The sequence below is a fragment of the Aplidium turbinatum genome, chromosome 18 (assembly GCF_918807975.1).
Source record: "Aplidium turbinatum chromosome 18, kaAplTurb1.1, whole genome shotgun sequence".
Classification (NCBI taxonomy): domain Eukaryota; kingdom Metazoa; phylum Chordata; class Ascidiacea; order Aplousobranchia; family Polyclinidae; genus Aplidium; species Aplidium turbinatum.
In genome coordinates, this window is record NC_137489.1 from 14,430,337 (window position 1) to 14,455,584 (window position 25,248).

The following is a 25,248-nucleotide window of genomic DNA, read 5'->3' on the forward strand; positions in this document are numbered from 1 at the left end:
GATTATAGCCTAGGTCATGTGTTATAAAAGAAAGAACACAATCGGTACCGTTTTCAAAGTCTTCAGTGCAGTAGCGTACCTAGGGTATGGCAGGCATGGCTCGAGCCATGGGCGCCACATTGATAGGGGCGCAAAAATCTGTTGGTAAAAATTAAAATTTGTGACTTACACTTTCTTCAAAATCTAATTTGCGCCCAATACAAAGCAAAGATCAAAAAGGAGTCTCTCTCTTACTGTAGCCGCCCATTGTTGAACAATGGAATTGTGGCGTTGCAAAAGCAACATTGTAGGCCTACCTCTCCTGGCTCATTTTGCGTTCAGTCAGCAACAATTGGAAGTCGCTAAGTAGCGACTAGTTGAAGCTTAGAAGTAGCACCAGAATTTACTTATTCCTTTTTATAAGAATTTGTCAATCTAATCTGTTGTATGACTTGAATTTGACCTGACCATAGCACTCAGTCTGTTCTAGGAAGAAATTAGCATTAAAGTATTATTGAGCCTACAAGCATTATCATATGAAATGGTGAGACCAAGAATTAGGCTAGGTAGGCAATTTTTACGTGCTGTGCTGGCGCTGCCTAGCACTTGGCAGTCTGAAGTTTAGAGGTTCATTCACAAGCTGTACTTTATGAATATGCGGTACTGTACTTTTACCTAACTTCCTCAAGTTATCAAACGGATAAAATAAACGCAATTCGTAGTAGAACACACCAATATTGGGAATGATTCGCTATCAGTTTCTTCAATCTCTAGTTAGCAAACAACCCAACGGTCACAAAACCTGCCGACGTGCCAACAAATGTCAGCAACAAATTAAATTAATTAATATTAGTTTTTGAAAAAATCTGCCGGACTTGGGTCGTTTTATTTTTATCCACAGTTATCCGACAAAAATACCCGTATCTTTAGGTCGGTCACCGCCGGTTGCATCAACATGCAGCCAATACTACCGTATGATAATGTGCCTATTTGTAGATGTTATGGTCTTTATGAATATTTTATACAATGATTTCATTTGCTGAGAAGTTTTGCTTATTTTGTTGTTTAGGCAGAATAGTCTACATTTTATTGCGGCCACGATCAATCGAAGGTTAAACCACAATAGGCTTCAACCCTTTGTTTAGGGACAAGTAGATTGACTCGCTTTAGTTGGTTCGTAGCGGTAGGGCCTAATCTGTATTTAAAACAAGACCAGTATGACACACTATAAGACAATTGACATTAACGATACATACGACAAACCAACATTAGCAAACAGTAGTAACTAAAAGGTCGTAACAAACTTATGTCTGATTATGTCCATTAATTCACTTGATAGTAGGCTACAGTGGTCTCTAACCTTTTTAAGAATCGACCCCAATTTGAATGAAAATGAAATCAGCGTTTATATGCGACCCCATTTTGTTTTCCGAAACGGAGAAAAAGATTTCAAGTAATGCTGAAACTAAATAATACGAGTAAGGAGTAAGTATGCACAATTACAAGGAAATGTGGCTACACAAAAGTATTCCAAAATGATTGTTTTTAAGAAGTGTCAATTAACACATGAACTTGATTTCACAAACACAAAATAGTCAATTTGTTTCAACATTTAATTTGCACTGTTAATGCGATGGCGCCTGCTTACTGGAATCAGCAAATTTTCTCTAATTGTATGGGCTTCTATTGCTTTGCAATCGGATAAGAGGCAACATACGAAGAATAAACAGCAGCTTTATTTACTGCAGTAAGAAATGAAATGCTTTCATCACACTTGCTTGTGATGCAAGAGATGGCAATTTACGTTAAAAAAAAACTCAAATGGTTTATCCACGCAGCCGAGATAATTTTTTTCTAAATTGCGCTTAAGTTTATTTTTCTTCATCGATTCTTCTGCTAGAACTTTATGACAGATTGCACACTTTGGCTAGCCATTAAATTCAGTAAAACCAAGTTTTAAAAAAGCCTCGTCATATGATCATTTTCTGGTATTTTTTGCTGCCAGTTTTGTATATTATTATATAATTAATATATATAATATAATTATAATTAAATAATTATTTGACTATATTTACTAGCTACAAATTACCATTACTTGCTGCAAAGCAAACTGTAAACAGCCGGTGAAATGTCTGCACACCACACCTGCATAAATAACTATTCGCTTGTTCTGGAGTTAACTTGAATACGGTAATAAAAAGTTAGTCTAAACTAGCATCGTGATTCGTGAATGCTTTTGCTCTGTTCTACTTGTCGCAACTATTCGGTTTTTGATTATTATTGCACCACAATGGTTTAATTGTGACAAGGTAGCAAGCTGTACTCCAAGTCCAAGGACTCCAAAACACAGACAAAGGTTGCGAACTAGATAAGCTAAGTATCAGTCTCTTTTTCGGTATTAAATTGAAACGGTGATAAATTGAATATGGTGAGTTATGGCTACCCCATGAAAAGTTAAGGCGACCCCAGTTGGGGTCGCGACCCACAGGTTGGAGACCACTGGGCTACAGTATGCACATTGCACAGTGTCAGATGAAAAAGAAAGGAGAAGCCGCGTTAGCTAGTTTTTATGTGGGAAATAACTTGGAAAGAAGGCACAAAGCGCAGCATTTTATCAAATTGATTAGCTCCGCAGAGAGAACAAAACTTGCACGACTAAACAATCTCACGTGACTGCCTTTGAACATAATAAAACGGCAATAACACATATACTTTCTTCGTGATTTGTTCATAAAGGACTTGTATACAATATTTAACTTAATTTGTTAAAAAGGTCGCACGTTTCAACTTTGCCATGGGCGCCATTTCGCATAGGTACGCCACTGCTTCAGTGTGATCCGACTTGGAAGCGATCTCAGATCTACCAACATTAGAGCCGAAGGTGAAACCACTCGGCCATTGAGCTGGTTAAATGCGCTACTTCAGAACTAGGCCAAGGCAAATTTTACTTGCATGTGGCCATGCCAAAGATGTTTTAAAACAGTGTTGGGCAGCCACGCATGTAAATTTGAAAGTGCATGAGCCTACAACGCCGCAAAAACAGTTGCATTTATTACGTAACAAATGAGTCTAGACTCTAGATCCTATTTAATTGTATTTTTAACCCAACATTAAACTACAGGCTAGCGGGAAAGTAACACAAGCCGTTTGATCTAAATGCTAGGACCGACTAAAAGTATTGTTTTTTTTTCAATTATTAGTTTTGTTTTAGACGACTGTACCTTTCTTATGTTGTCCTGATAAGCCACTAATTGGTTGTTGTTAGTCGTATTTGCGCCAGTTTGGCACTACATCCCTAAGTCGGATCACCATCGAACGCATTCTCATTCCACTAAGTCAATATCGAAAATTAATTAGAAGAACACTTTTTTGAAAAAAAACTTACACACTTAAAAAGGATTCTTTTATTTACCTTCCTCTGCAGCGGTCCACTCCACAAATACAGGAAGCAGAAGCAACAGGAACCCGATGAGCTTTTCCTTGTACTTTGAATGTTTCATGTTTGCACATTAAAATATAAAAAAAAACTACAGAATATGAACATAACCATGAACATTTATGCAGGTAGCCTATAGGCAATCTATAGAAACTAGCGCCTTGCTCGTATATTCAGGTCATTTCAACATTTTTTTTCCTGCACTTCGTTTTTGCTTTTGCAAAACGTATAATTTAATCATTATTTTTTCAATATGCTGTCACCTACTAAAATTTGTCTATGCAAATCAATTTGACTCAAGATGCAATGAATAGCCTAGCAGGGGTCACCAAACTTTTTTCTTTGAGGACCGGATTGCTGCGAGATTAACAGCTGCGGGCCGGATGCAAATTGCGAAAAGATATACAACTACTTAGAATCTCCATTGACTTGAATTGAGCACAATAAATAACAAAGTCAGCGGTGGAATAGCAAAATTGTGATGAAAATCGAAAGGTTGCTGGAAAAGTGATCCCCTGCTGTGATACACTACAGGGAATCGTGCTCTTGAAAAAACATTACATCTTTCCAAATTTGGCTTAGGCTGTCTCCATTTTTGGTAGCCTAATGATAAAAACAGAACACCAACATGTAGGCTGCCTGGTAGAAAAATGTGCTAATTCAATATAACTTACAAGTTACAACAACGAACTATAAGAACGAACAATTTTAACAAAGAAGTCTCTATTACACAAAAAGGCAAAGCCAAAGACGGTTGCTAATGCCAAGGGAAGCACATGTACAGAATTGTAGTGCAGCTGTAATTTCCGCAGGACGTGGCGGGCCGGATGAAATCAGTTCGCGGGCCGGTTCTGGCCCGCGGGCCGTAGTTTGGTGACCTCTGGCCTAGTGCAACGGTTCTTAACCTGGTTGTTGTTGAGACTTTTTAGAAGGGTAGAAATACTCAGAGGGCGCTATATTTATAAGATATAACAATATTTTTCTCACTGCAAATTTGCTTTAGTTCTGCTAGATCAAGATCAATGAATATGCGTGCTCTGTATAGGCCTGCTAGCCCTATGGTAACTGCATAGACCTAGCTAGTAGATGTAGAATCTATAAGAAACATTCTTCAAGGGAATTTGCGTGATGTGATATTTAAAGCGCTTTGTCTGATGGGATGTTTATATATTTATGTCATAATCTGATACAACTTCACTGCATCACTCATCATCTTTAGTACAACCCTTATATTGTGGTGGGCTCCAAAAACTGTGAAAATCTCTGAAAAGGGGCGCTGTGGAAGAAAAAAGTTAAGAACCACTGGCCTAGTGCATACTGGGCTATATGTCTTCAATTAGGTTACTCGTAAGTAAATTAGCAATCTTTTTTGACAAATTACAAAATACAACCTGTCTAAAAAGTTTCCAACCATACTACAACTTGTGTATTAAGTCTAAAACACAAAAGTGTAAAGTGGTAAACACAAGCTAATTTTGTAACAACTTTTGTCGCACAATTTCTCAGATTATAAAACAATAGTCATTTGCCCCTTCTTCGCCTTGTTAGGCAAATGAATTCGAATCACGTTTGAACGAAATTTCACAAAAACTAACGTCGATAAAATGTAAAGCGACTTCACTTGCTGCCTTAACGCTGGTTCGAACACGTTGGGTAGTGACGTATCGCCTTGGTGATTACGCACATCTTCTTCTATTCATTTACCGTGAAAATCAACAACACTCACATTGTTTATACTTTATAAATATGCATGATGAGTTACTGACGCAAGTCTTGATATAACGGTTTTCTGCCTGTTTAACTGGAACCAGTTGCGTAATTATTTATTTCGTTGTAATCATACAGACAAAGCAACAACATCTTGTTGCCGTCAGATAGTTTTTTTCGATAACATGTACATTAGAAATGTATAATTGTGTCCGATTTAAATTTGGGAGAATTAATTTTTACACCATCAGTGTTAAGATTGTACGGGTCGAAGCATGATCGTAAAAGTTCTTAAACTGCTTCAAAATTTTCACCACATCACTTGAAATAACGCTATAGAACGTCAAAAAGCATCATTTTGGAAACACAATTCCACACGATTGTGAATATCAGAGTTAGCAATAGGCTATCGTCCTATTTAGATTCTGTATCATTATACACGTATGCATTCTGCATACGTTAAGCCAACGTATTAAACATAATAGATTTTGCTTGCTAGGATAGCCTACTGCCTTGCGTAAGCACTTGCGTAATTGTTTCCGCTAAAATGGGTCAAACAGATATATTTGCTTCTGGGAAAAAAAAAAGACTAATCGGCGTCACATAGGTGCAGTGTTTAAACAACATTGATATGCACCTTTCTCGTTCTCAAGCCATGTGAAGATGATAAAGGTAAAGGTGAGTCCCATAGGCTACTTGAATCCAAGCATCCGGGGATGAGAAGATAAGGTTCTCATTATACTAAGCCTTTGGCATTAACAAGAGTAGGGTGACCAGTTCCGTTCTCTCGGCCGTCTTTCCTTCAGCAACTACGCCCACCCAATTTATTACACCCTGGGTAGAGATGAGCGGTGTTTGTCAGCAACCAGCAAAAGCCGGCAGTCGAACCAGGATTTTATAATGGGAAAGCAACAAAAAGAAACATAATGCTTTTGGATACGACACATTTGATTACGATAAAGTTTGAAAAGTTGATAATTCGGAAGGGTAGTTTCTTCCGCTGCTTTCATCAATGCAAGGATATAGCTGTCCATCGTTTTATGAATGTAGTGTGTTGGATACCTGTTGATGTAGGCTACTTTGTCACATTAAGTTTGTGCTTATTCTTTGAATGGTATCAAATATATTTTGGGTTTTTGTAGCAGCGCTAAGGTTATAAATGCTTTTGATCGTTACCAAAACCCAACATTTGATAAATACTGCATTTGATTTATTCATACATAGCATACAAAGGGCATTTAGATTAAACTATTGCTATCAAGAATAACATTTTGCATTAGGAAGAATGTTAGGTGTTCATACAAAGTTATTATTAACATTTATTTACAAAATAAAACCCTTAGGCTCAGTGCTGTATTCGAGGGTATACGGCAGTATACGCAGTAGCCTATACTTTCTGCTTTTTCGAGCAACTCTAGTATACCCTCTGGTTTTCCAAAGAGAGTGCCTATGCTATCCTTACTGATGCTTGGCAACTACTATAGAATTATTCTAAAATGGTGCCAATTAACGCGAATCAATTCATTCAGAGCATTATTAGCAGAATGCAAATGAGACTTTGCGCTAATGCCGACACTGACACTTGTCGGCTAGTGGTTGCTATTGCCAACTTGCAACCTGAAAAAATGATAGAAGGAAATTTGCGTCATGGAGAAGCAGAGGTGAAAAGAATTTGTAGACGCTTTGACATTGATGAAATACAGTCAATCCAAGGATTAAGACTTTAGTGAAAAAGTTGAAATTACGCCCAATAATTTGAAGCCTCTTTTGACAGCTATTTCAACTTTACCTTATTCGACAGCAGAATGTGAATGTGGTTTCAGTTTAATGAACAATATTATCACAGGTTTAAGAGCATCTTTGCTCATTGATAATGTAAGCTGTTTGATGTTTATTAATTGCAACGGACCACCTTTGGCTCAACTTACTGATAAAAATATTGTAAGATCCTGGCTGCTAAACTATCGATCAGCTATGGATACAAGATCTCAAATTTGTAAAGAGGATAGAGATGTAGATTCCTCTCGGCAGGCTGTTTGGAATAAAGCCTATTCGTAGAAAAATAAACAATTTTGTACCTCTCGTCCAATTTTGATGTTGTTAATTTATGTTATGGTAGAATAAAGATTAGTATTTTGCAAATTGTGTATTATTTAACATTTTGGCAAATCTGACAGTATAGCCTACCCTGTGCTTTTTTTTTACAAATACAGCACTGCTTCGGCTATTCTTTAGGTGACATGAGGCGTCAGATTGAATCTCACCCTCTTAAAAATATAAATTAAAGTTTTAATGTGATAGGTAGAGTCTTCTACAACTCAGCAGTAGTAAACTCAGCACATTGCTGCTGCAGTTGAGCTAGTAACATTTCAGCAAGTGGCTGAAATTACTATAAACGATGAACCTAAGCAAGTGAAAAAAGACCAAGCCGATAGCTTACTTGGCATGTCACAAGTCAGCAAATTCCGTTTAGCAAGCGATGACCAAGCAAGTCCAATGCTAGATGAAGATTTCATTGGCTGACTTGGGCAGTAGCTAAAAATTACTTGCTGAGGTGTCACATGCCAAGTGGTCCAACTGCTTTAAAGGTAGCTATTAACTAAAGTAGTCAAATGAAAGCGTAGTTTTTGATAACGAGTAATTCATTTGGTTGCTTACGATAACTCAACAATAAGATTGAAAAAGTTATTACAGCGCAGCTGAACATATTACACAACACAGTAGCAGCATGTGAAGTCTTTTAAATTGGCCACCTTTCCTCAGTTGCTATGTAAACCAAGCAAAGACTTGCAGACCTATTTAGTTGTGATAAGTTAGATGATGTCCTCCCGACTTTATTCGTATGTTGTCTCTCTGTTGCAAGAATTAGAAAAGAATTTCTTGACATCTTTTTTTCTCTCCAATACTGTATTTAGAATTACAGTAGCGTTTTGTTTCTGCAAGGAAATTGCACTCGCTTTGTATGATTTTTTTTTTTTTTTTTTTTTATGGTTGTATCTCATCCCTCGTCGTATGAATCTCTGTTGATTGGAGGTTCTCAAAAAATATCTCTTTGATACATTTTTTAGTTTGTGGTTGGCTTCAGATAGGTGCCAAGCATTGGTTTCGTCTTCTAGGGCGATGTGTTAGGATGGGTATGTATAAAGGGTGGGAAACGGTTTTTTAGACTAAATGCAAGCGTAGTAATACAATTCGCACAATTTCACCAAAAACATTGCACAAGCGCCTCTTTAAAGGAAACAATCTTCTATGAATGGTATTTCCGCGAACCATCGCTTTTAAATCACAGTTTCAAACGCTTCGTTTATTATTCCTCCCGAATTTCCATTTGTCGTTGAAATCAAATCGCCGTGAGGGACTTGTTTTTCCCCTGACTTTTTTATGCCGATTTCGTTTTGATAATCCTTGACAAAAAAAAATTGTAATTAAATTTTGCAGGTAGTATGAGAGATTTCTTCAAGTTGTTAAGAATGTTTATTGTATTCAAGCTTAAGTTTACATAGGAAGGGTAAAGGTTTCAAGCAAGTAGACGGAAAAGGTAACAATCTATGTGTCCACTTTCAAATATGCGATTGCATGCCTTGCCAATATAAGCTACAGTAGGCTACATCTTCCTAATTTATGATGAGCCAACGTCGCTTTAAATGTCCGATTGACGCTGTTCGCACAAAATACAAAGTAATTTGTACAAAGTCTCTTCTTGTTTACGTAATTAACACCCACAAGCCTCAACACTTTCCGCTATCAACGACTGCAAAAACTTTATAGCTTGTGAAAAATCTATTTTATACTTTATCAGAAAAATTGCTTCTCTTATAGCAACCTACACTAGTTTAAAGTTATCATAATACAATGATTTTGTACGTTAATCTTACGATAACGGTCTCTCAAGATGCATTAAAATTGAAAAGTCTATTGAGATGCTGAAAGCTGGTTTATAGATTTAACTTACGCTTTTATTCAGCTCTTCAACCGCATCCAATAGATTAACATATGTTATCTCCTTTTCTCCTCTGAGTGAGTTGTCGATCAGTTCAACTAATTTAGCAAAGCTAGGTCGAGAAGAAGGTCTCCATTTCCAACATTTCCACATTATTGTAAACCTGTGAAAATAACTTAGTTATAAAATTACTTACGTAGGCTACAGGAAATAAACAGTTTTCAAGTGAAAGCCAACTTGTGTATGAGTAGCCTACTTGAAATAGGCTGTTTGTGGTAACCTTACAAAATAGACCATACAGTTACTTTTCAAACTGAAACAGTATGATTTTCAAGCCTTTAGAACATCTAATTAACCTGTGGCCTAGCCTCCGATATTCAATGGTTTATCTTGGTGTTTGTTCAAAAACTTGGAATTTTAAAAAACTTGGCCAACGACGAAAAAATATCCCTGCCCCTTTGTTTGCCAGAATGATAGTCAATCAATCAATGGTTTATTTGCAGAAACAGGAACAGTACATGGTCGAAATATGCAAGTTATATAGCCTATACACTGCAAAAGTGGCACAAGTTCCCATACTGACAGGGAGACAACGAAAGGACCATAAGGTTTAGGCTACTAGCCAATTGTCAAATGACTACTGTCGAAACGTCAATGTGTTTCAGATGATTTTTCTATCTATAAAATACAAGAAATAATAGCATAAATAAAATAAGGGTAGCCTTTTAGGCTATATTAACGTAAAACTGTTCATTATTTTTTACGACTTCCTCGGCATTCACTTACATTTCATTGCTGCAGGTACTTGGTTGCTTCATTCTGTATCCTCCCTTTAACAATTCAAAAAGATTTTCAGACGTAACGCCTGGGTGAGGCATGCATCCAAGCGTGACCATTTCGTACATTAGGTTACCGAATGACCATCTGCGTGTAACAACGTTTTTTATTATTTTTGAATGAAATAAAACTCAAAAGAAACGTTAGAGCAAAGCCCAGGCCTGCAACAAGCATGAGAAAGCAACACTAACGCTAAAAGTGCTGAAACGCTTTAAATATTTTCGTGTATAACCGTAATACGCTCTACGTAATTACACACTTCAGTGACAAGAAAGTGTTCATTCTCGTAAATCTACAAGTCTACTGCCTACTCGGTAGTGAGAAGAGACTGAATTTAAGGACAAACCAGGGCGTGATATCCGACACCCATTCACAATTATGTTTATGATGCACTCAAATAGCCTATACAATAGTGCAACGATGTGAAAGAGCAAAAGATATCCTAGATTTTTACGTTGGTCGTTTGTTTGTACAAAATCAAACGTTAAAAACATAATGAAATCCATTCCATTTCAAATACTGACATCATTTTAAACACACAGCATGCGGCCCGCAAAGACGTTTTGGTGCGGCCTGCGATACGTTTTTAAACTTTAAATAATTAACAATTAAAGTTCACTCTTACTCGCGTAACAAAATAAACTTCATTCTAAAATTTCTCGAAAAATCTGAAAATGCTCATCAAACTTTACACAAATTTTAAGCGCTACTATCGCATGCGAAACTGATATTACATCACAATCACATTAATTATTCAGTTCGTGTACGGTTATCGCAATAACAACCTTGGTAGCCCACTTGCGCAGACAGGTCAAAAATTTCGTTTTTTGCCACGCTTTTTGATATAAATTAATCACTTGCAAGATATTTGCTCTCCAGGTTCAAGTAGTTCCGTTTGCATTTTTTATGCGGTGTTTTTCTATCTCTTCGTTTATACGGCTATTATTTTTTTTACGATCTTACGTTCTTGGTGCGTTGTCCATATTTCATTGCGTTCTTGCTGTGTTATAGACGATGATGAATTGGTTTATTAGCATCGACCCTTGTTCTACGTAGCCTCCTTCTTCTAGTCCCACAGTGCCACAAACTCACGAGTTTGCTTCAAGAAGACCTAACAATAGTTCTTTTGCATTGTTATCTTTAAAACTTACACGTCACTCTTGCTCGTAATAGGGACTTTCCCAGCCATCATTCGCTCAGGGCTGATCCATTTGAATGGGACGCATCTTTCCGATTGTCCTTTTATGACCCCATACCTGCAAAATAGATACAAGTTAAAAAAACATTCGTTGACTGTATTAAACAAATCAAAGAATCTCTCATTGGGATTTATTGGTTAATAATTGTGCTTTTAAGCGTTAACTTGTATTTTTTGTTTGCCTTTAGATTGTAGCCTATGGCCTTGCTGACTAAAAACATATGCTTCACCACTCAAACACACATTCGAACACGCGTCAAACCAAGGTTTTACAATCTTTTCTAGCTCGTTGAGGTGTTAGCAGATCGCTTGTTGCAGATAGAACTACATTTTTTTCGAACACGTAAATGACGAAAGAAATTACATTACGTTGTTACATTGATGCAACGTCTACAAACGTCAAATCAATGTATAAATGACGTTTTTTGCTGTCTGTATAGTTATTTAAAGATCTTGTCTGCCATGGCACATATGACGACAATAATAAAAATAAGCCATCCGAATACAATGGATAAAACAAGTGTTGCGATACTAGAGTGTTGAAGTTTTTTTCGATACAATTGACGATAATTGATAATTTTATTTCTTCAAATGCGCAGAAAACATTGTAGAGCCTCTCACATACTGTAATTGGTAGAAGTTCTACTTTATAATAAATGCGTAGTGAACAAAATGCTATACTGATAATTACAACGTGTAGAAGGTACATGATGATACGCCTGTTAATTGTAAGACAAATTAAAGAAAAACCCAAATTCAAAAATTAACAAGACAATTACTACTGCCTAACTTTTTTAAACTCGTCAATAGAATGATTTTGGCTGCTGGAAAAAAAACATCACGATTTTTCCTATTTTCCTGTTTGAGATCATTGAATCTGTGGCCATACCTGTATACGTCGTTGGCTAAGCCAAAATCTGATATTTTGCAAGCCAAATTTTCTCCAACCAAAATGTTTCTTGCCGCCAAATCCCCATGAATAATACGAGATTGAGTTAGGTAGTCCATTCCTTCAGCTACTTGTTTTGCTATGTCATAAAGTGACTTTTCGGTTAGGTAATATATGGGATCAACCAGGCACATGGACGGCTGTAAGTAGATACAGAAACGCATCAGGAAATTGAATTTTCGCTCTGTCGATTTTCACTATCACGAAGCCTGTTATCATTCCTGGATTCACGCGTATTGCTGTTGGCTGTAAACTTTATTTAACCTTTAATTTTAGCCTAACTGTTTTACAAGACAAATATTTACTGAGAAAACGCAAAAATTAGCGCTACATCATATTGCCTTTTTTGCATTAACACATCAAAGTTGCGTTTAAGATTTTGTTTAGTTTTTTGTAAAAACAAACCAGTTGTACGCCAATAATACAAGTTTAAACATGTGTTTGCACTGCTGATAATATAGCCTACCTCACGAGCGTCCCATAAAAAGTGTAAAAGATCTCCATAGTTTAACAAATCGGTTATAAGCAAAACAGGCTTTTGTGTCGTACAGCAGCCTATGACGTTGAGGACATTTGGGTGATCTCCTACATTGAGCATAAACCCTATTTCGGCAAGAAAGTCAGCAGTATGTGTGTCTTCATCTGAACCCTCTGCAAAAATAAAATAATCAAAAAAATAAATTAAAAATAAGACCTCTTCTCATGTCTTATGTCTTTAATGTCTTTATTGTTATGTCTTTAACAAGTGCCGTTTGTTTTTAGACATACTTTTTTATCGTGTGTGCTTTCAATATATGGCCAATGAGCTACTTCGTAGGCTATTTTGTTGAAAACTTTATTTTTTTGGTCTCAAAGAAACTTTTGTTCTTTGAAATCTTTGGAAATCAAATACACTAAGCAACAAAAGTTTATTCACTTCTTTATGAATAAATGTTTGAAATGGAAAGTTTTTGCGCTGGACAGTTATCAAATTTTTGCAAAGCTTTCTATTGCGGTTGAAGTGACTGAGTAACCATAAAGCAGTGGCGTCATGGACAACTTTTACTTTGCATCAAAAATAAAAGACAGTTGGTTGGTTTTCAATCTTTATCCTCGGACTGACAAAACCTCTGAGACCGATAGGTTATTCCCGGCCTAACTCAGATCTTGTATATTATTATCACCCAGTTATTCCACTGCTGGCAGATAGCCTCCACATAAGTTTCCACATTATTCTGATATTGTATATCTTGTTTGTTAATTAGTACTTCCAGCATTTTCCTTTAGCATATAAGAGATGAAGAATTTGAGTTGTAGGCTAGTGTTCTATTTTAAAGCTTTGGTTCGTATGTCATCTTACCAAACTATTGCAACTAATTAAACTAATTGTCTGTAAAAACAGTGTCTGGTCGCGCTGTTTTCAATACTGAGAAATTTAGATTTTTTTCTGTGATAGGATTGTGATCCATGTTAATTGCAGTTTGCTATGCTGTAAATAGCTTTCATGAGAAAATACTGCTAACTATTGAGAACAAACGTGTATGTTAGTGTTTTTTATTCTCGTTGGAAAAAACGACAACTAATTTTAGACAAAGTGGCAACAGGGAATTAAACTTCAATGTGAATTAGCAAGGTGCTAATTTAAAACCGAACCTTATGCACCAACCTTTAACTGTTTTCACTGCTACAGAGAGTTCTTTGAGCTCTCCATTGTCACCAGCAGTCTCTTCGTAAATTCCTCGGTAGACTACTCCATAATTTCCTCTACCTAACACTTTCCCCAGTGTCACTTTGATTCTGTCGATTTCCCATTTCTCTCCAAACATGGGAACGCAAACCTCCTACAAACAAATCGACATTTTCTTTAGCAAAGTCATGTTAAGGGTTTTCTACAGATGGGTTATGGTCTTGGATAACTTCTTCAATCATTCATGTTGAAGTTGCAGCAATTAAGTTAAGTTACACCATAAAAAGTCTAAAATAAAATGTATCAAATTCAAATACACTTGTTGATGTGGATAAGATTAATTCAAAAATTTTGCTAACGTTTGTAAAAGCCTTGCAAAATATTGGTCTTGTTTTTAAAATTATTCTGACAAATTGTTTCTTAAAATTTTGCTAACAGTGGGAGAACAGAAAACCCACTGATCAAATAAAGCCGTTTTCTTACTTCACCGTCTCCGTTCAGTACATTCGTGATGGTGTACGTTCTCAAAGCGTCATTGGCGACAAATTGTGACCATTTGACGTCTTCTAGACGAGCTCGTCGCTTCCACAGTTTCCAAACAACAAAACCCATGATCAAGCCAATGACGACGATACTGGGAATGGCAACACTTAAAGCCACTGTTGATATGCTGGTGCATCCTGTACCAGTTTTGTATCTGCAAATACATCTTTGTAACAAGAAATACATAAAGACTTAAGGCCAAATGGGCTTAGTAAACTACAAGCACTCTACAAAGCTCAAGCCTGTTGTAGTAATTGGAATAAACGTTGTAAAAAAGTAAAGTTGTTGGAATTTTTTGATAGTAAATGGTGTTAAAACGTTCAGTATCTGGTAATGATCTTGATTAAAGTTTTCAGATTGTTACTTTTAGCAGACACCATTTAGCACTTTTTTGTTTGTTGTATCCAGGCTTACACCTGGTGGTTGAAGATTTAGATTAAGTGGACGGGAAGGCAAGGAAGCCAATCTTCCTGTCCACCTTCAGGCATGCCTTAAAGTGTCCTGCTAAAGACACAGCCGCATGCTCTTGAGCGGTGTCGAACCGGCGCCCTTTCGATTGCCGTTTTACGTCTCCTGCACAAATCGCATTGCAAAAATAGAAAGTGGTCACGGTTGCGTTTGTTTCATCTTAATACGTGGTAAATAAAATACATGCAAATAACACAGCTCGAATAAAATGAGTATTACGAAAATTCTAAGCAGACAATTCAAAGCCGACAATTCAAAGCCGACAATTCAAAGCAGACAATTGAAAGTCAACAATTCAAAGCCGATCATTCAAAGACGAAGGGTTAAGGTTAGGGTTAGTATTAGTGTTAGGGTTAGGGTTATTTTCTTTATCGTAAATAAATTATCGACTTTGAGTTTACCGCTTTGAATTATATCAGCTTTGAATTGACGCATAACCAAAAAATTCCAGCGCTATGCACAGACAACTAGTAATTTACCCATCTCCAAAATATCCGTTTTCACATGAACAGTTTGCTCCTATTTGGCCAGAAAAGTCATCGCAAATCGCAAAGCTTGAGCAAGGTGTCAATTCTTGGACACAGTAATCGATATTTGAACAGCCGGACCCAAAAATTACTGAAATAAAGACATTTACAGAAATTGAAATTCAAATATAGCAATCAATGTTTGAACTCCCTGGTCTAAATGAACACAAACTATGCAAGTTGTGCGTTGCGACTTTAAGGGACGTTCACGTTTCAATTTCTCAATATAATAAGTTAGTAAGCTAATAAAATGATTTAAAACAATGAAGTTCCGAAATTGTACAAATATCTTTGTACCCTCAACGACATAAAAGTTTTTTTACACTAGATGTTATGAGCTAATGCTGATCAACCAACAAAACTTAGTTTAGATAAAAAATAAAACTTTGACAGCGTAATTCACAATTTAACGTTGCTTGTAGACAATTAAAAATATAGTTTAATGTTTTATTTACGTTTCGTTGAGTTTATTCCATTCCCTTCGTAGCCTCCAGGGCATGTACAAGATGCGTTAAGAGATGTTGTCCCTGTTGAGTCAATGGACAAACAGTTGGCCAGCCCAACACAATAGCCATGCTTTGGGCTGCATACATCGATGCCTGAAAGTGGTTATATAACATGTTAATTTTAAATCAACTTTGACGAGTTACAGTTTTCTTTCATCTCTGGGGTTTGCATTTGATTTCAGAAACAAATTGGATGTGTAGTCTTCTGTAATTATCAAGAAAATAGACCACAAAATATAAACCTCATACTGTTCATCAAACAGTCACTTATCAAAATCTAGAAAACTACGAACATGAATTACATTTTTTCTTTTAAAAATGTTTAATATTTGAATAAAGTTGATCAATGAAATTTATATTCAGTAAATTACTGTATGCTTTGGTAAACTTCTCGCTTGCAATTTTTTCTTGTAATTTTTTACAGCTCTAAAACTGTGCGTGTTATGATCACGAGCTACTTTATACATCACCACCTTCTAGGGAGAGTTTCTCCAAAGCGACGCAGTGCCCCTGATCACACCTATATTCCACACGTTGCTCTTCTTCGTATATAGTGGTGATCTGTACATCATAGGTAACTCCAGGTATAAGTCCTATCAATTTGGCTTCATAGTAGACGGTTGTGTTGTCGCAGCTTGCCAGAGTTGCTCTTTGAGTTTCATCCAGTTGGTAACTTGAAAACGTCTGTTAATCAAAGGTAACATTAAGAAAAGGGCCAATTCATATTTAATTTTTTTTGTATCGAAACTGCTGTCTATAAAAAAAACATTTTAAACCGTAAAAAATAATTGCAGCGTAGTATAAATGACAATTATTCATTGTAGCCCACTTGTGTTGAGCTCATGGTTCAGTTCTAACTCTTTGATTTTTAGTAGGCCTACTCACTTCTCATTCAAACAATGAACGATTAGAAAAGCAACAATTTATTTTTTCTATAAGTATCCAATGTTTGGATTTATTCTAATAATAGCCTACTTTTAATCTTTAAACAACTTTTTTTTATTAAAACAAACAAATAATGAAATTTAGACATTGGAACGAAAGAGTGGGCGTAGTTGTTGAAGGAAAGCCGGTCAAAAGAAAGAACAGGCCACCCTACTCTCGTTAGTGTCGAAGGCTAAGTAGCCTATAGTAAGAACTTTATCTTCTCATTTTTAGATGCTTGAATACAAGTAAGGAACTGATATTTTTTTATGCTGTTATAGACCTACTGCAGCATGCAGTGGTTTATTTATTGTTGCTAACTGCCATTAGTGTTTACCTTCACAAGGCCTGGGTATGTATGCAGGTCTGCTAAGCCAAATTGGTGAGTATCCACGGCGGGTGTTACGATGTAGGTGCGAATGCCGGTTTGAGAAATAGGCGGAAGCCAGCGAATGGTGCAGTTAAGAGTGTTTGAAAGATAATCTACTACAAAATTGTCGAAAGTGATATTCCTGGCGTTGTTATGGGTAATCCCTTGGTCTGTGGACAGAAAGAAAACATTGATTCGAATAACAGATGCAATGACAAACGTAGCAGAATTACATATATGATATTTGTTCTGCCAAAACGAAAGTTACAACAATAATTTACTGTCTAATATTGTAGATGCCAGCACTGCGTCAAATTTGAGGCAGATATCAAAATAACACGGTAAAGAAAGTTTGCGACAGTCTTTCACTACACTACAACACTCCATTGAAAGTCATAACAATGTCTAAAGCAAGTTCAAAACAACCTAAAACCAACCACAACAGAGCTCTATCGCTTCAACCAGACTTTTTCCAGCAAGCTCAGTAAGTGCATTCGGACAGTTGAGAAGCGGAAAAAAATGCATTCCATTGGTGGATGGTTGCAGCATGCTAAAAAACTCCCTGAAAAATTAAAACAAACTGTTTGTGATTAGCAACACAAGTTCAAGTTAATCACGTTTTGGAACTTTTTTTAATTAGCTAAATTAAACTGTTCAATCAAGGCTACTTTATTAGCGTTATTATTGTTTTGTGTGCTGAAATAGGCTATTAATAGTAAAGTTTTACAAAAAGTAGCTTAGTATAAACTACAAAGTAAAAACTATTTTACGGTTGTTTTTAAAACGTTTCTGTTACGTAAACGAGCATGATTGACGAAGCTCATACAAACGAACTCAATCAATGTTCATTAAAACACTTTAATCAAGCTTCTTGTTTTTCTGCATCATTAACTAAATGACAGATAGCAACAGTAAAAAAGCTTTACTTATACAGAACTTACCTGTAGTATGGGTGTATTTGAATGTAATAGGAAGACCGAAAGTTCACTTTGAAAACTAGTTTTCTAATATTCTAAAAATAAAACAAATTTTTGAGTTTTTGTCTTTGTAGCCTACTCAAACTATCCTGGAGTAAAAAAAGATGTGTTTGTAGCGCAGTGATGTTAAGCTAGCTGAATTTGTTAAAAATATAAGGTGCTACAACTTGTGCTATGTTTGTTTACCAAAGAAAAACATAATACTATTCCGCCAAAAACATGAAGATATCTCAACTTACAAAATCGATCTTTTTAGACTGAATTCGACTGACGTCAGATGTTGAACGTGGCCATAATTGAACTAATGTCAAAGGACATTAATATTAAAAAAAACAATAAAAACAGTCCACAACACAACACTTCAATCTACAGGCTGTCATTTATTACTACATGTGTGCTTCACTTTGTTTTTGTTTTATTTTTTTGCTGTTTGTTTTTTGAGTTTTGTGGCCGTGCTAACTACAGACATATAACCTACTACATACTCTACTGTTCAGGCACGTTTTAAACCATTCAAGGTTTTTCCACCTTTTCCCGTTCATTAACGTGCTGGTATATCGTCTTTTTTAGTTAGTATCTTTTTCGTCCCGGACGCGTTAATGACGAAAAATAAAATGAATAAATAAATAAACCATCCGGAAAAAATCCTCTTTGGACAATATCCTCCACTTAATACTTATAATTTTTTGTCGGAGAGGGAGGAATATTTAACAAAGGGATTTTATTGTGAACGATGTCTATCAGGGTGTTTTTTTTCTGGGGGATGTTTACTAGAGTCGATATGTTTCGTGGGGATATTTTCTGGATGTTTTTTTTAAAGTTATTTACTTACATTTAAAAAGGAGATATTTTTCTAGCTGAGATACAAAGAACATTACCAAATTTTTGTCACGTGATTCATAAACTACTCACCAACGGTACTGTTAAATACTTCAAATTATTAACAAAGCGATCTCCAGTCCCCCAGCAGTTCCTCTCATCTTCTAAGAGTGTATTGAATTTGTAAGGACAAAGCTTATATCCTTCTGGGATGGCAGTGCTCCCGGGGCATGAGACAGTTTCATTCAAGCATGTCGAATTGTCGGTTTTCACCCAGAAATAATCATACTTGAAACTGAAAACCAAAGTTGAACTAATTTTTAAATGAGTTGATTAAACTGGAAGATAAGGTAGCCTGAGCACTAAAAACCATTGTTTCAAGTACAAACCAAAAGGTTTAGTTATAATTCGGTATTGAAGTAAAATCAGTGGTAGCCTGCAACACACAAAAAGCAGAGAAAGAAGAAGACCATTATCATCAACCTACCAACAGTTCAGTTCAGTTTGTTCTTATTTCTGACCATCACAACGAAAAAACAATATATGGCAAACATAGCAGAGGTCTAGAAAAAGGTAGAAGCGACAAAACGCGGATGTTATAACGTGCATGATACCAAAGCAGGATAATCAGTTAGCAACAAAGTAGGCTACAGACAGTTCATTGCAAGGTTGCGTGGTAGGTAACGCTTAATTTTTATTACAATTGTTATTAATTTTCAAAGTAAATAAGTTGGAAAATTTTCAAGAACTGAAATAAACAGCAATTCTTTTGAAAGATACAAGATACAATGCTCTTTAAAGTGAACTTACTCATGGTCGCAAATATTCGTAGGAATCATGGAAGGCTGCTGATGAGTAGTGCCAATTTGCTGCATGTGGAAGACAAAACCGTCTACTTCAAATCCTGACAAAGCATCAAGATTTACATTAAGAAAATGCAAAAGATAAACCCTGTGTCTCAAAAGCTCAAACGAAGAAGAAAATAACTGTACCCTAGTTGACTGAAATGGAAACACAACACTGAAAAAATATAGGATAATTACGTTTACTAGTTTATTCTCAAAACAGATCGCGAAAACATGGTTTTAACTTAGTTTCTTACCTGCTGGTATTTCAACATCAAAATCAATGTTCATCAACAGCTGAACGTTGAAAGAGTCATTCAACAAATCGAGATCAATGGAATAAAAGTGAGTGATGTTGTCAATTGTGACACTTTGGAATGTGGCTGTAAATCAAACAAGTCAGATCAGGAGTAAAAAAACCAAAACTTAGAGATCACTCATGCAGCCTAAATACATCGACTTTTCTAACTGACTTGAAAAATCGGATTTTGATGTGAGAATATTCTGTGGGTTCAACATCTTAAGAAATGTTCAAATATAGGATGAAAAAAATAAACTTAATAGGAGCAACAGTAATTGTTTTACTATCATCATAATAAGGTCTTGCTAACAAGATCTTGGTCCTCCGCAACGTTTGATTGATTGATTGGTTGAATCTTTATTCTCGGACTGGGAAAGCTTCTTGCAGAGCTTAATCCTGGCAGTTTCGCATACTTGTAGAGGCTTTGAATCACTGACGCAGGCCCGGTCACCTAGATCAGGGCTTCTCAAACTTTTTTGTTCTGCGACCCCATTTTGAAAAATATATTTCTATGCGACCCCATTTATGTATTTATTTATTTATTTATTTACATCAGACTCAACATGGTCCATTTTACAATCAAACATAAAATGTAGAAACAAAGCAGATACTCAACTCCGAAGAGCTGAGTTGCATTGTACCACATACAAAGATTGATATTAACAGTCTGTTGGCATTATTTCATAAATTCATTGATTGGAAAACAAGTTACATCGTGTTACAAACTGGTATAATTTTTTACGAATGAGAGCTTGAAAAGTTGTGGTATTGCTATCAACGAATGCAGAGGTGATGCTGCGTCGTCTCTGCAGATTAAACAACATTCTGCAACAATTATTGTATCCAACACGTAAGCGATTACTACTGGATGAAAGATAGTTGCACCATAGTTGACAGGCATAAAAAGGCATACAATAGGAACGAAACAACACATTTTTAACAGCAATCGAACATTTGGAAAACCTTGCTTTTAACATGTTTCCAGCACAATACAACGACCGTAATTGCCGTTTCGTGTCTTCATCATCGGATAGCAAGTCGTTAATTATTACTCCTAAATATTTCACTAGGTCTCAAAGCAGATACGTTTTTCATTTAAATATATGATCGGATTAAAGTCAAGTTTCAACATCTTGGATTTAAAGAAAACACCAACAGTTTTGTTGCAATTAAAGTTTTGTTGCATTATGGGGACATCCACGTTAATGACATTAAAACGGATCATTTTGATCATTATATTTTCTTTTTCTTTCTGACTTATCAATTGTTTTCTTTGTGCTTGCAATTGTTACCGCATGAATCTACGGAACCTAACCACTGATCCACAGTCAATTAATCTTGTAACTGGTTCCTTCAGAAACTAGTTGATAAGCTACTCTGAAATCATAATGCGAGCGGTAAGGTTACTTTTGGTCAGCACGTTACAGCAATGATAGCGTAACAATGCATCAATTGTTACGATTGATTATATTTTATCGTTCGACAGTTCGCACCGACGGTTGCGGTCAATTGACATCATGGCAAGACTACAACCCACCGGCACTAGAATTTCATTACGACCCCAAAATTTCATTACGCGACCCCATTTGGGGTCGCGACCCATAGTTTGAGAAGCCCTGACCTAGATTGACAGAGTGAAGTTTCCGATTGTTGAAATCTTGTTGCCGGGGAACTATTCCATCCATTAAAATGCTGCTTCACAACACAACACAGTTTTCACAACGTAGTAAACTGCTCTGTTTATCGGTTGTTGTTATAAATTTAAACAACTCCTACAGCTGACCGAAAAACCTGTGCAATAGCCTAAGTACGAAGTGTGTAGCCGTACATGCCCCTTACATTCAAGAAGTCATTTACTTACTGTTTCGGCACCACCGTTTGAATGAAATTTGAGAGAAGGCTTTGCTCATGCAACAAACACAACACAACAAGAACAGCAACTTAGTCATTTTACAAACAATCTGTAGCCTGAATCCCTATACAAAGAAGATAGTTGTCAAACGGGGTATCTTGTTGAAAAATACTTTTAAAAAAATTAGTTTAAAACCTACCGATACGAATATTTTTTAAATTTTAATTTTGTTTTAAAACTTGTGTAGTCTGATTAGCTTATTAACCCCCAGTGTAGGAAACTAATTGATTTTTTCATAGGCTACTGCCAATAACGACATTTTTAATTTCCTGCGACTCGACAAAACTGCTCTATAAAGTTTTAACAATCTTGTTTACCTCAAAACATGCCTTTCCAAGTCAACCCTAAAACTTGTCTTTTTCAATTCAAAAAATTTCCTCTGAGCCTATTTCGTTTACATTATTACAGAAAAGAGAGAAATTTTCTGTTAATTACTGCAGGTAGGCTAAATGAATTTTTAAGATCACTGACTTAATTATTCTTCTAGACTTCAAATGACTTAGACTTCAAACTAGACTAGAGTTATCAAATGTTAACAGATTATATTGAATGAACTGCGACGGCTCTGTCATATCAAGAGTATAATAGCTGTGTTTATAGCATCAGGTTTCATCTGTGACGATTGTAACCATATCAAAACGTAACTTTTCCGCGAAATGCGTGGGGCATTCCCCTCCAGCAGTTTTGGCTCTTGTGCGGTGAATTTCACATGTTTAACCCCACTGATTATACAGTTACAATACCTGAGGACTGAAGCCTTGATGAATCATGAACAGCCTATTACACACATTTGTAAATATTGTCATACACTTAAAATTCGCTTCTTTATCTTTATGCCTAGGCTATAACATACTTATCCATGAATATTCTTTAATTGCATTAAGTTAAATCTCCAACTTTCATAATGAATTATAAGCGTACCAGACTAGGCTACAAAACCGTATCAAATTCACTGCTTTCATGTCAAGACCCATAGTTGGGATATAACTATCTTTGTCTATCTTTGTAGCTGGTTATCTTTTGGGAATCTGTTTACTCGATGGCATATCTAAGTAGCTTTACCCCATGCTTTGGCAATGGACCATGTCGCTTTTTTCGCACGAATGAACAAAAAACTCTTCATTACATGGTGTTGACGTAAAAACGTGACTATGCTTATTTTCTAACTTGGGACAATTAAGATGTTTTACAACTTAAACTCGACTAAGTGGAAGTATAGGATAAAACGTATTTAGTTCGTGTATCGGTATTATGTAACCGTGACATGACAAACTCCCTGGCATTCTGCCAAACCTATTTAAAAAGTGCTTCCTAGTTTGGACAAAAGCACTGGAAGCAAAGCCAGTAGCCAACGTTTTTATCCCTTTTCGAGCAATGTCAATTCTTGGGATTTGACAGGTTAACAATAGTCTTCTTAGATTTGCAAATACGAAGCGTCAAAAGGCGAAAATCAACCTAGTCAAAAAAGATTGCCTTTTTTTGATAGTTTCAACGTCTAGCGATGCTAGGCTAGTATTGTCGCTTCACAACTTCAACTTGCTGGTGCTTTTTGTCGCCAAGTGTAACTTGAATATTTGCTTCAGTTTGGAAATCTTTCAGACCAAAAAAACAAACATTTTAAAGCTTCGTTGCAATAGTATGCGATGTGCTAAGTCGAATATTAGTATTCACGTTGATTTTTTAAAGGCTGTATTTGTATATTGGCGCAATGCGAAATACGTGAGCTCCATCACAATAAGTCATTTGCTCACAATTCAACAACAAACCAAGTCTTGATTCATTTTCAAATCATAAACCGGATTCGAACGCTTGTGTAAACCCAGACTGCAAATCAACCATTTTTTACATTGATTTAACGTCAAACAAACAGTGTTCTTTTAAGACTCAAGTTGACAAGAACTGTTCATTCCACATCAGTTCAACGACCGGCGACGTTAAAGCGATATAAAAATGTATCTTTTGTTTGCAAAGTTTCTCAAGCCAATTTAGCACATACATGATGTAGTACGTAGAAATGTACAGTAGATGCAAATTAATAAATTGGTTTTCGTTTTTTTCTTTATGCCATCTCAAGTCAATTCTCACAATAGGCCTACACATGGCCACCTGGAGATGCGGCCTGATTTGTCACATTTTGCAGATTTTGATTACAGCTACTGCTAGTGCTTGACTGACATTTTTTGAGATGATTTTACTTTTTGCGGTTTCCTAATGACATAAAACTTTTTTGTTGCCTTGGGGAAGCAGTAGCAAATGAGAAAAAGTAAGTTGAAATACGCTAAATCAGACTGTTATTGAAAAATTAACAGTCTGACTAAAATCTTCGAAATCAAATTTTCTTTGTTTTTCAACATGTGAGGATGTTAAAACCTATTGTGTCATCTGGGGAAAAGAGTAAAGAAAGCGTAAAAATTTAATTTTTAGAAAAATTTATTTAAACGTTTGCCCAAAGTTAGAAAAACCTGGAAACTTCTACAAAATGTGACAAATCAGGCCGTATCTTTAGGTGGCCATGGCCTACATCTTTTACAATATTCCTTAAAAAGTTATTCGTTTATAATTGAGACTTTTCTTTGGGTTGTCTGCAAAACTGAACGCTTTTTTATTCGATTTTTAGTTTGTTATTTCTTGATAAAAATCTCACATTTTCAACATAATACGGAAAAATTTGTGCTATCCCTGTAGACCAGGGGTCACCAAATGGCGGCCCGCGGGCCGCATGCGGCCCGCCACGCTGTATCGCTGCGGCCCGCGGAAGGTATCAGCGTACAAGTATAACCAAAATATACTTTTCTTGAGGAGTTAAAGAACACGAAGGCAAAAAATACTTTCCAGGGAGCATATTTTCGCTTTGCATACGATTCCACAAGCCGACCAATCAGATTATAGTTCTAGGTAGGGGAGTGTTTAAAGTTATTCCAATGCGATGTCCAGCCACATTGTCCCAGTGGTTGATTAAAACGTCTGTTTTCGAATTTCGAAATTGTCTGTGAGCATAGGGTTACTTATTTTAAGTTTGCAAATGTCATGTTATCACTAGTGTGCGTTTCACCGTTATTGGATTTCACGAGCAGTGTTCCTTTATGCAAGTTTGTGTTGGCAAAATAGGTCGGTGTGCCAACTCAATTTATAATAAATTGGCAAAATATTATATATATATAAATTTAAAGACTTTTTCTGATTGTAGCCTATTATGAAAATATTTAGCTTAGTACTGCAAAATGTTTTTTTTTTAAAAGAAATATGGAACGCTTCACGATTTTGCGTGTCATCCTTGTGCAGGGGTCATGCTAATTTTCTCTGTATCGTTTCAATTTTAGTGTATGTACTGCCGAAGCAAGTAC

The 25,248-nt window shown here is 36.1% G+C and overlaps 1 protein-coding gene and 1 non-coding gene across 2 annotated transcripts; both read right to left on the reverse strand.

Moving 5' to 3' along the window:
• Window positions 1-8,079: 8,079 nt before the first annotated feature.
• Window positions 8,080-21,962, reverse strand: LOC145787762 (uncharacterized). The gene is made up of 18 exons (XM_082599583.1): window positions 21,854-21,962; window positions 19,949-20,074; window positions 19,657-19,750; window positions 18,940-19,141; window positions 17,992-18,062; window positions 17,488-17,612; window positions 17,018-17,220; window positions 16,230-16,440; window positions 15,706-15,849; window positions 15,203-15,341; window positions 14,196-14,409; window positions 13,692-13,866; window positions 12,513-12,697; window positions 11,987-12,186; window positions 11,051-11,155; window positions 9,849-9,986; window positions 9,075-9,225; window positions 8,080-8,526 (listed from the first exon to the last, which is right to left on the reverse strand). Exons 1-18 carry the CDS (start codon window positions 21,939-21,941, stop codon window positions 8,401-8,403), a joined length of 2,697 nt encoding a protein of 898 aa, XP_082455709.1. The 5' UTR covers window positions 21,942-21,962; the 3' UTR covers window positions 8,080-8,400.
• Window positions 21,963-25,141: 3,179 nt separating this feature from the next.
• Window positions 25,142-25,248, reverse strand: LOC145788019 (U6 spliceosomal RNA). The gene has a single exon (XR_014291480.1). It is a non-coding gene; the product is annotated as a U6 spliceosomal RNA (small nuclear RNA).

Excerpts from the sequence above, each read along its gene's own strand:
- LOC145787762 (XM_082599583.1), bottom strand. The coding sequence starts at position 21,941 with ATGACTAAGTTGCTGTTCTTGTTGTGTTGTGTTTGTTGCATGAGCAAA. Across the intron at positions 17,613-17,991 it reads CAAATACACCCATACTACAG|GGAGTTTTTTAGCATGCTGC; the intron begins GTAAGTTCTGTA and ends TTAATTTTTCAG. Across the intron at positions 13,867-14,195 it reads TACTGAACGGAGACGGTGAA|GAGGTTTGCGTTCCCATGTT; the intron begins GTAAGAAAACGG and ends ATTTGTTTGTAG.